The sequence below is a fragment of the Haemorhous mexicanus genome, chromosome 1, assembly GCF_027477595.1.
Source record: "Haemorhous mexicanus isolate bHaeMex1 chromosome 1, bHaeMex1.pri, whole genome shotgun sequence".
NCBI classification, from domain to species: Eukaryota; Metazoa; Chordata; class Aves; order Passeriformes; family Fringillidae; genus Haemorhous; species Haemorhous mexicanus.
This window is the reverse complement of record NC_082341.1, coordinates 110,925,122-110,936,863: the sequence shown is the minus strand read 5'-3', so window position 1 is coordinate 110,936,863 and position 11,742 is coordinate 110,925,122. Positions and strand designations below refer to the sequence as shown.

At 38.8% G+C, this 11,742-nt stretch overlaps 1 protein-coding gene across 2 annotated transcripts in view; it reads left to right on the top strand.

Moving 5' to 3' along the window:
* The first annotated feature begins 475 nt into the window (after nt 1–475).
* ESCO1 (establishment of sister chromatid cohesion N-acetyltransferase 1) overlaps nt 476–11,742 on the top strand; it is a 33,235-nt gene continuing 21,968 nt past the window's right edge. For both annotated transcript variants that reach the window (XM_059859095.1, XM_059859102.1), the window contains exons 1-7: nt 476–577; nt 3,288–3,391; nt 3,549–3,747; nt 4,311–5,679; nt 6,314–6,425; nt 7,578–7,641; nt 9,693–9,807. In XM_059859095.1, the coding sequence (XP_059715078.1) occupies nt 3,551–3,747; nt 4,311–5,679; nt 6,314–6,425; nt 7,578–7,641; nt 9,693–9,807 (1,857 nt within the window). In that variant the 5' untranslated portion in view covers nt 476–577; nt 3,288–3,391; nt 3,549–3,550. The remainder of the gene's footprint in view (nt 578–3,287; nt 3,392–3,548; nt 3,748–4,310; nt 5,680–6,313; nt 6,426–7,577; nt 7,642–9,692; nt 9,808–11,742) is intronic.

Genomic DNA, 11,742 nt, shown 5'->3' with positions numbered 1-11,742 from the left:
GAAAGGGAGCTTAAAGATCGTCTGTTTCCAACCCCCTTGCCGTAGGCAGGGACACTTCCTACTAGACCAGGTTGCTCAGAGCTCCATCCAGCCCGGCCCTGAACTCTTCCAGAGATGGGGCATCCACAACTTCTCTGGGCAAGCTGTTCCAGTGCCTCGCATTAAAGAATTTCTTCCTAATACCTAACCTAAACCTACTCTCTCTTAGTTTGAAGCCATTCCCCCTTGTCCTGTCAATAGGTGCTCTTGTAAACACCCTGCAGTCCTCAGATACGTGTTTCAATTAGCACTGTCTCTGCCTTCCTTACTTAACAGTCCCACACAGCCGACACCCTCACAGGCGGTTGCGCATGCGCGAACCACGCCGCTTCCCGCCCTCCCCGTTCCGACTCCCGCCGGAAGATTCCCCGTCCCCGCCGGGGGAGGTTGGGCCGGCGGCGGGCGGGGCGCGGGGCGGCGCGGTTCGTCGGGGCGGGCGGGACGGGGCGGTGCCGCGGCGGTGCCCGGCTGTGGGCGGGTTCGAGGCTCGGGCTCGCCGCCTCCGCCAGCGCCGGCACGTCGCTGACACCCTCGCGAGGTAAGCGGCCGCCGGCAGACCGGGGGACGGGAGAGGGGGCGCTGAGGAAGTTGCTCTCCCCCCCACTCGCCCCCCTTGCCCCCCCCCCCCACCTCACCCGTGTCCCGCCGGGTCCCGTCACCCCCGGCTACCCCTGCCCGCTGCCCCCCGCGCCCCCGCCCGGGACCGAGAGCCCGGCGGCGGCTCCTCCCCAGGCCTGCCCCGCCGCTGTCGCGGGGGGAGCGGGCCGGCCGTACCCAGCCGCGAGCGGGAGCCGTGGCGGGCGCCCGGCCTTATCTTGGCACCCCCGCCCTGCCCCGGCGGCCCTGGCCGCGGGAGCTCCCGGCCGGGAGTGGGGTCCCACCGCCAGGCCCTGCCCCGGGAGGGCTGTCACCGCGAGGCGCTGGGGCGGCTGACGCCGGGCCACGCTTGGAGGCCTTCCCTTCCCTTCCCTTCCCTTCCCTTCCCTTCCCTTCCCTTCCCTTCCCTTCCCTTCCCTTCCCCTCCCCTCCCCTCCCCCTGAGTTGTGCCGAAGGGGGTGCCAGGCGCTGCCGTGGCCCTCAGCCGGGACGGCTCAGTTTCGAGATCCCCGCGCCCTGTCCAGCTGGTGGGCAACCTGCCTCAACCCCTGTTTTAAGGACTGACTGGAAGCTGTGCAGTTCGCGTTTCTCTGTTTTGTTCTATTTTGTTCGTTTGTTGGTTTGGATTTTTTGGGTTTGAGGTTTTTGTTTGCTCTGTTTTATTTGCGGGGTTCCCCCCCTCCGTACTTCTTGCACCAAACCTTTCTTTGCTCGTGTTCTCGTTTGTTCCTGCACTTCTGTGTCTTCCCTGGTTTCCATAATCCGGCTTTTACTTGAGGGTGGCTTCTCCAGGGCAGAGACTGCCAGTTCTGGAATGTCTGGAAAAGACTTTGCTCTGTTGTACAAAGTATTAGTAGGAAAGAAATTACTGTTAAAGAGCTCAGTGGGAGGAGAGTGTATTTTTTAGTTGCCTGAGAAGAAGTACCAGCGAGGGAAGTTTCCTACTTTCTGTTTTGTGCTTGTAAGTCTCCCCTGAGTGTGCCATGTCACGTCTGGAAAAAACCAAAGAAGGTCCAGGTGTGTGCAGTGTCATGATACTCTCAAATTCTGAGAGTCGGCGTTGTGCTCTAAGAGACCAAAGACCTAGTCAGCAACTAGGGCTCCTATTTTCAGGATGAGTGACCATACTGCATCTCTGACGGGTTTCCTTTGCCTGGTGGAAACCCATAGACTTGTGAGGTGTTGTAGAGCTCATGAGCTATTAGAATGTAGGCATGCAAATTCTACTACCTGCTCCTTAGGGAGAGACATGAAAATAGCACCACAAAAAGTGCTGCTGGAGGTTGCTTCCTGGGTAGAATTAAAAAGATACATCTCAAATATGGGTTGTTTATCATGTATCTTCTTTAAAGGAGAAGGTCAGAAGACAGCACTGGTGTTCGGAATCTGAGTTTTTCATCAGCTTTTTAACAAAATTAGCAGTTTTGCATGGTTAGAAATGCTTTCATAAGTGGATAAATGAAAATGAGGTTAACGACAATATAAAGTCTAAAGAAAATAAAAAGTACAGTTGTTTACTTTTTCCTTTTGGATAATGATGAGTTATTAAAAGAGTTTAACATAAATATCTTTCTAGTTGTTGGGGAAAGACATGCATTTGTCAATACTGGAAGTCATACTTTAGTTGTAATGAACTGAGAGTGTCTGGTCTGTGTTACAAAACCGGTGAATCGTTCCTGTTTGACTTTAAAATGTGTCAGATTTAATATCAGATCAGTTAAGGTTTAAAAAGCAATGTAGTTTTATAGAAACCTGCATGAAATCTGTAAGTCTGTCAGTGACAAAAATTAATAGGTAATTTTTGATTGAAAAAGGTGATGAGGAAGTTCTGACCACTGAGTCTTCCAGTAAACTTTATTTTATAAAGTTATTAGCGAAACTTTATTGAACAATTATTACCTCTGCCATAATGCAATAACGGTGTCTTTGAATAAGGGAACTGAAAAGTTTCACAAATCACAAATGTATATGAAAGGGACAATCAGCCAAATCTGTGAAGATGTTTTTATCAAGAATCTCTGTTAGCTTTCAGACTCTTGTGCAGAGTAACTTCTGCATCGTTAACATCATTTCAGTTCTCATGAAAACATTGTCTTTAACTGCCCAAGGCAAATGTCTCTAGCAATGCTCCTTTCTAGGCTTTCCATCTCTGATTTGTAGCTTAAGTCATATTAGAAGGAACAGTTGTAGGTGGTTGCTGATGTCTGTAAAGTTCTGTTGTAGCAGCCCCAAAACTTGGTGACTGAGCCTAATGGATTTATTCCCTTGCGCTGTGAAGCACAGGATTGACAGCAGTCCCATGTTTTTTGCCAGCTCTGAAAGAGAGCAGCACACTATTTTCTGGAAAAAGGTGAAAGACTGAGAAACTTCCTTTTGAATTGTACTGTTACTTGCCACATTTCAAAAGGTAAAAGGGTAGCACTTAAGACAGCAAAGTGCCAAAAATTGTTGGATATGGAAATAAAAAATAAAATTTTTCTGTTGTTGGTTGGTTGGTTGTTGGTTTGGGGTTTTTTTAGCTCCTTATCAATGAAACTCTAAAGCTAAGCTTTGTTTGAGGGGATGGAAGAGGGTGGGAATGGAAGAGGGTGGGAGTCTTGAGTAGGAAGTTATGAAGTGTCTACTGCATGAACATTTTCTGTTCTTCATAGGTGGCATGAAACATCCTGTTTCTAAGCATATGCATAAGGAATGCTCTTGTTACACCTTGATAAGTTACTTTGGCCTAAACATCGATTGCCTCTTGTAAAAACCTGTAAGTAAAATGAGTGTCATTTGATTTGAGATTGCTTTAATGATTTACTTTCTGATCACAGCATGATCTGGCTGTAAAAGGAAAGTGAATATATAAAAATGAAAAGTTATGATATTTGGCAAAGAGTCTAAAAGCTGAGTTGCTTGATTTTTTACAGAAATGGCAGCTCAGAAAAGGAAGTCTACGTTAGTAGAACCTTCTGCTAAACGTCCAAAGCTGGACAAGACCAGCAAACCGTCTTTGTCAAAGAAAGAAAAAGAAGTGTCGGATACAAAACATGGCTCAAATAAATCAAAGCCCAGTCAGTGTGCAGTGCAGGAGAAAGCTGTGCTTAAAACCTCTGTCGAACCAAACAGGTCAGTGACAAAAGTTATATGATTCTGCTTTATCTTGATGGACTACAATCTAAGCAGAGGGAATCTGAGTTAAAGAGTCAGTAAATAGTTAAATTGTGTTAGAAGGGAGGTCAGATTTAAATCATTATGTATGCTGACTGCTACATGATTTTTCCCTGGAACCATCTAAGTGCCTTGAAATCCAGAAAGACCTCCTTCAAAAAAGTTTCTGAAGCAAAAATAAATCTAATATTATCTATCTATGTATATGTAACTCATACTTCATTTGAAAGTCACAAGCATCAGTGATTAAAAACTGCTAGAAATGTTGTAAAGTATTAATGTGGGGTTCATAGTTCAGTCTTGCCATGCATAAAAAACATTAAATACAACACTTAAGAGTAACTAGGTGGAATTGAACGCCTTTTTGGGATAATTCTAGATCAAATTATTCCAAAAATCCTGAGAGTATAAGATCTAGTGTTTTTAAAAAGAAAAGAAGGAGGCAGAGGAGGAATGAAAAGAATCTTACAACAGATTGTCCTTTCTGGATGCTGAAAAAAAATGTTATTTGACTCTTTCAGTAATAACACCAATGAACCTGAAGTAGGAACACGCATGACTACAAGATCATCAGCACTCCACTCAAATAATAAAACAATAGCTAGCAAAACAGTTCAACAGCAGCAGCCTAAATCTGCAAAAAATAAGGAGGTATGCCAGAAAAAATCTGTGCAAGAAATTTCTAAATCAAAATGCTTAATTGCACCAAACGAGCCAGTAACGAGGAGATCACAGAGACTGCACCAGCTAACACATGTGCATGTTCCAGCAAGATCCCTGCGCAGCAGAGAAGTTAAAGAAGAAAAAGTTCCAGAAGTTAAGCACAGTAGCCAGGCAAAAAAACACACTCACAGCATTGCAGCAAAACCACTGAAATCTGCTGGAGGGAAAACGGAACAGAAAAACACAAAGATAAAGCCAAACAATACAAATGAGGATAAAGAAATACATGTAGGAGTGACCAGCTCTCTGAAAGAGAAAAAGTGTAAATCAGACAATAAAAAGGATAATTCCAGTAACTTTCAACAAAGTCTTCAAGGGTCCTCGTCATGTCCTGCTGAGAGTCTTGAGGAAGTCAAGAAAGACCAAACGGGCTCTGTGTCTCCTAATTCTAGCAATACAAAGAAAGTGGAAACTGATTCTCCTAAGCCAAATTCTACAGCATCTAAGGAAAAGCAACAAACACATCAGAACATCAAACCCAGTACAAAACCAAAAAATACTTCACAGCCATCTGTAAGTGAGACAAATGTGGCTGATCAACCGGAGAACGATGCAAAATCCAAAAGAGTGAGCATCCTTGAACTTTGTGAAGAAATTGCAGGTGAGATTGAGTCAGATACAGTAGAAGTGAGAAAAGACTCCCCTAATGCAGAGGATAGCAAAGCAGAAGAAAAGCACAATGACACACAGTTACAGCAAAGTGAAATGCTTACTCAGAAAGAACCCAGTCAAAGTACTCAGTGCAAACGGTTTTTCCCTAGCAAAAAAGCAATGCCTGTCAAATGCACTCTGAATGGTAGAAATAACTCCTCAAACAAAAACTCTAAATGGACCAAAATTAAATTGCTGAAAGCTAGTAATGTGAAGCAAAGTAACTCAAATTTTCCAAATGTGCCCAGGCTTCCTTTTTTAAGAGATTTCCCTGAAGTTTCAGAGGCAAGTCAAATGGCTGCAGAAGCAGAGCTTTCAAAGGCACAAGGCAAGCTGTCAACAAGACTCTTTGAGAATGAAAATACAACTTGTGCACAGGAGAAATCATATCCTTCATCTGAAAGAGCTGAAGCTAAAGAAGTGACATTAGAAACAAAACAGCCCACAAGGAAAGGTGCAGAAAATGGTCTGTTGCCTAACTTGACAAAACATTTGTGTGAGCCAAGACCAGATGAGGTAAGTTATTTTAATTATGGTGTATAGTGGGAGGGTGTTTTAAATCAATTCTGTTTTCTCAGAATCCCATGGTCAGAATTGTTTTAACAATATCTTTCTTTTACAGTAACTTAAAATTTTCAAATGTATTGGAGATTTACTGCTGTATTGTTATAGATGGGTGATAGTAAGCTGAAAAATTAATTGATTCCACCCTCCTAGACTCTGTTAACTAAATGTTGGTCAATAAAATTTTGTGCTGGAGCCAAAGGTTGTATGGATTCATATGGACACTTCAGCTTCTCTAGCTGTTTTGTTTTGCAAAGATGTATTACACCTTTGGAATAAATGAACTTGTTTTCCTCTCATTTTCTTATCTGAATATGTTTCTACTAAAATTTAGGATTTTAAGGATAATTGTGATCTATAGAAAATATTTTACAAGCTTATATATAAAATGAAAAATATTTTTTCAAAATATCATAAAATTCAGTATAGACTAGCTAATAAGGTGCATTTTGTCTACTTAAATTAACATAAACCTGATGCTGTGTTCAAAATGTTACTGCTTAGTTCAATTAGTGGTTTAATTAATAGGTTAAAGGCATTGAATAACTTGGACATTTTTTAATTGAATGTTTTCTTTTTTGCTTAGAACTTTCGATTACATTTGGAATCAAGTCCAGAAAGTTCTCCTGTGAAGTGTGTTACAGCTCCTAGACCACCAAAACTGTTAAAAAAAGAACCCAGAGAAAGTGAACCTCAAGGTAACTGTTCACTACAGATTTCTCCACTTGGTTTGATCAGTTCTGTGTGAGGGATCAGTCTCCCTTTAAGAGGAATGGTTCACATAGTAAGGCATAGCTGGTGCAGAACTAAACTTGAAGAGTTGGGACTTTTGACCAGGGGATTATGTATTGCTTTGTGTCACACCCGGGGCCCCTTGAGTAGCACTGAAATGTACTTTCTTCTCTGGTCTGTGGAGTAGGAAGGAGGAGAAACCCAACCAAATTCTTTCCTTTTCCGTGTAATAAAGCAGTAAAACTTGTGTATTTCAGTTGGTTTCTTCTTTTGGCTTGGTTTTTGTTGGTTTGCTCTGTTTCCTTTGAATAAGTATCTGCATTTGTTTCTTCTAAATTTTTCTACTTGATCTTAACCAAATTATTACCCTGGTTTTTTATGTAGTCTTCATTTATCAGCATGTGAATGCAGTTTGTCAAAGCTTATGATGAGTGTGATGTGAATATTTTGACTGAAGTACATTTGACTAAGAAATACTGTCAATAACTCAATAAGTTGTCTCTTCACTATTTATTTTTTTCTGTTCTTAGTGGTGGGGGCCTTGGTCTGGGGTTTTAATGTATTTTTTTAATCTGAACCTTAGTTTGAGTGCACTCTTTTATTATTTAGCTTTACTAAATATTTGGAGTTTTTTTTCCTGTCATTGTATGATACTTTTGAAGGGTAACTACTCTTAATTTCTGTTACAGAATTTAAAAAAAAAATTATTTCTTTTGCTGTTTTTGATTGTTTCTTTTCCTTAAGTGTTGTAGAACATGCCTCAGATGGGGGCATACTGTACATTTATAATTCTAATAAAATACAGACAGCTATTTATATGTGTATCAGTATAAACGTGTTTAAACTCCTTTGTAGTTTACTGCTGGCCTTGTTTAGCTTCTGGCAAACTGTCCTGCAGAAGTGCTGTCAAAATGTTGGAGAAAAATGCGTTTTTTTTTTTAAAGGATACTTGGAGAAACATGTGAATACTGCCTCAAACTTGAATATTTTTTTATTGGCCATGAACATATTGCAAAATTATTTTGAATATGTTTTTTGAACATCGCTGTTTGTTTAACTCAAATTTCCTTTTCAACTAAAAACTTTATAATAAAGTTATAATCTTTGATTAATTGTAGATTTGGCTCCCACACAGTTGATGCAAACTTCAGTAACAAGTCAAACTTCTGAATCTGAGAACAGGTATGGTATTTGTATTTCATACATTATGAAATTATAGTAACCTTGCATGGATAGAGTTATGTGAGAACTTATTATAAAACAGTTTTCTCCCAGCTTCCGTTTTCAGTTTCAAATAAGTGACTTGTCCTTTTTAAAAACAGACCTTAATTTTATTCCGTTGTTTAGGGATGTTTTTGCTTTGGTAAGAAAATAATTAAGATATTTGTAGCTGCACATTTATTTAAAATCTATTATTTAACCGAGTTGGAAAAACATTTATACTGGTCTCTTCCTCAAATCAGATGAGAACCAGGGAGTAGGGGAAGGATTTGCCACATGATTTTCATGTACTGAATTATTTCACTTACGTCTAAAGGAGTTTTTCTACTCCTTGTACTATGGGAGTGTTGTACATGTGAATTTTTTTTAGGTGAGGAGGAGGGGGTTTAATTCAGAAATTTGTGATTGCTGTGAAATGAAGGTGTCAGCAGCCATTTTAAAAAGAAAAAGTTCTTAGTACTAAATTTGTCTTACAGTTCACATTTGTATTTTAGCCTTAATCACATTGACTGTTACCATTTTTGAGCTGTTCTGACATAGGCTCTGGTTTTTGCCAGTTACAAGCTTAAGACAAAAATTTCTTTGTACCTGATACCTTGAGCAGCAGCAGTGGTCAGTGTGTTATTACTGTTTTCTCTGTATTCATAATGGGGACAAAAGAAATGTTTCAGGTAATTTTTAGTATACCTCTCTGAGGCCAGATTAACAGTTTTGACTAACCAGCCCTTTTGTACATGTTGAAAAACTCTGCTTCTATGGAACTTAACAGAAGATGGTTGGTAAGGTAGATGCATACTAGTTAAATGAGTAGTTTAAAATGTCTTGATAAACACTGCAATAACTTTGATTTTTTTATATGTTTATTCTCAACTGCCAAACAGGTTTATGGTATATACATAAATTTATTACCTTTATTACCTGAACAAGCTCATATCGCTTTACTATTATCTGGATATATATTTTAATTCTGAGACCTTTCTTACCCTGTTTTCTATATGATATCCAAGATTTAAGCCGTCATTCTTCCTATGGTAATCCTCACATGAGATGGAGTAATCTGTTACCTGTGTATCTACTGTGTAGCTCTCTTTAGGGCTTCGTAGGAAAAGGCAAAACTTGAAGTAGCTACATAAGGCAAATTTTAGGGCACATGAAGGTAATAAAAAAATTACTCCTGATTTAGCACAAAATGCTGTTTTAAAAATTAAGAGTTAATTTTTTTAAAAGCTCATTGGATTAACCTGCTGCCAGTGCTACAGGAGGTGCCACAATTAAGTTTGCTCAGGAACAGAAAAATATGTAAATACCTAGTTGAGGTATGTTTATTTTTGTGTGTGCTTTGCTTTGGCAATCTCTACAAGTTTTATCCAAACCTGGAACAAATGTAATTTTTTTTTCCCCTGAATATAGGAGCAAGTTCATAGAATGGTTTTGGTGATAGTTTATGCTATTTTCCAGTGTTTCTTTCAGCTGTGACAAGGAGGGGTTTAAACTGAGTAAGATTGCAGTGATACCCATGCATTTATTCCTTGGGTCTTCCTCCCTTCACTGCCACCTGTTAGAATAAGTTTGAATTGTAGGGATTTGACATCTGACTGAGATCTATGAGAATATATTTATATGGTCTGCTTTAGCAGCCTGATGTATGATACTTAATCTTACTTTGGAAGTACATAGCATTAGGCACCATTGGTCATGCTCTGATAGTGCCTCTTTTAAATGCTGGTGTTAATGGCTGAGGCCAGCTTACCCACTTGATAATTTTTTTTTTTTTTTCCAGAAACAAAAAAACCTTTGTAATTAGGCTAGTCACAAGCTGTGTTTTTGGTTAATCCTTTTATTTCCTTATTTTTTCATTTGAATTGCATGTTAAAATATACCAGGACTGTGTTTTATTTAATTAATTTGGATTTGCATCTTGCTAAGTTTGTACTAATCACAACGTTTTGAGTATCTAGCATGACGTGTATAAGCAGTTCCATTTTTAACATTAAATATATTTGTATTTCAAGGGCTCCATTGTCAAATCCTTCATTAGCATCAAAATGCAGTAACTTGCCATCATCTGAGGAACCTATTCAGAAGCTAAAAGAAGCAGGAAAAGATGGTGATAAGCAGCTGATCACAGTAAGTAATACCCTTTTAGTAAGGCTTAGAGCTTCTTGAAGAAATTACCTCTGAATTTGCAGTGCTTTGGTTTAATGAACTTGTCTAAAAATCATTAACTTATACATACTACTTATCACCGTTTTAAATGACTTGTAAAAGTAGAACCTGTACTAGATTGCCATTCAGCGTTGATGGAAAATGGTGTCAGCAAGCCTTATTGTTTTACATTTCTTGTTAAAACAAATTTCTGCAGTTTTTAAATAGAATGGTTTTTCATTGAAAATAGGGAGGGAGAGTGAATATGCCTTTACTTATGTGTAAATTCTCAGTTTCTTAAAATTTCAGAATATAGGGGGAGGTGCATTTGGTAGATGTGTGCAGAATTAGTATCAACAGATTTGTTCCTGTGTCAAAGAAGTTTCCATTCTTCTGAGACCAACTTAAAGATTTCCCAGTGCATGCACTTATTTTTACCATAGTTTTTAAGCAGTAGTACCAGTTGGGTTATTTATTCTTACCCTTTTGGCTATTAGCTACAAAATGCAGGTAACAAGAAAACATGACAGGAGAAGGGAGTGACACAGTTGTTTAGTCGTTGTTTAGGATCACACAACTTGATTGTGAGACAGTTGAAATTTTTGATTTTGTTTTGGTTTGTGTTTTCAATAACACACATGTCAGATAATCCTTGAGAAATGAAGAGCTAGAGAGGGAGAGGAAGCCAGGCCATTAGGAAGGCAGGAGTTTTCTTATGAAATTTTACCTCTAACATATATTATTGGAGGTGTTACGAAGTTGTTCTTTTTTTCATGTAATACATGGATTATATACATGAAAATATTAACTGAAATAGAACCAAATGAATTCTGAACATTCTGTTAAATCCATACTGAATTATTTTAAAATCAGAGCTTCTAAGAACTGAAGTGATAAATATATTCTCCAGTTGTCTGATGTTATACAAATCTAGGCATGTGAATACCCAGCCACAGGATAACTGAACTGTATCTAACATTTAAGAGGTATTTCAGTTACTGTCTCTTTGAAATCCATTTTACCAACAGAATTAAAATTAGTTATTAAATATCTTAACTACATTAAAAGGACTGTGAGAATATCTCTTTTCGTTTCTGTGAAACTAACTTAATTTTTACTTACACAGTGATAGAACTTGGCTGAGAAGTTGCTAGGATCTTTGACATGAAGAAATACAGAACTTCCTGCTTGGCTACTGAAGAGGGCTTGTGTAGCTCTTTGCAGTGTTTATTATACACAGAGATGTTTTGCAAGTTACTGATTATGCTGGTAGTAGCCTTATATTCAGCTAGAATTCAGATAGTAATTTTTTCTTCAGTTATACAACAATAAAAGCTATTTACCAAGCAGAATTTTAAAGAAAGGTTCATTGATGAAGAACAGTGGAGAAAATGAGAAAGACTGGGAGAGACTTGGTTTGTGGTTTTCTATGGGTATTTCTGGAAAATGCAAGTGGGTATTTAATTTCTAAATGTGTAAGTAACGGCTTCACAATATCTTACATATTTCAGCACTTCATACAAATCCAATTCACTTTTATTTAATTGATTTTAGATTAAGCTTTTTATTGTGTGGAAAGGGAATTTTAATAATGCCTGTATTTCCAAGTTTACCAAGACAATGTTAGGCAGAGTATTGGTCTGTTATTCTTTTACCTTGGGGAAAACTGCTCTTTTGTCAAAACATGTAGAAGAACCCAAATATTAGTTAAGCCACTTTGTTAAATACTGTCCTTGACCCTTGTTTACAGTGGGGATGAGACATAGTTATGTTTAGAATAGTTTATGCCAGCTTCTAGAGGTGAAAAGCAGCTAAATTAACTTCTAAATTACCGGGTTTTCCTTCTACAAATACTCAGAAGATGTGGGATTAAATGCATATAATAAAATACAGTACTTTTTGTAATTAATAGTTTTG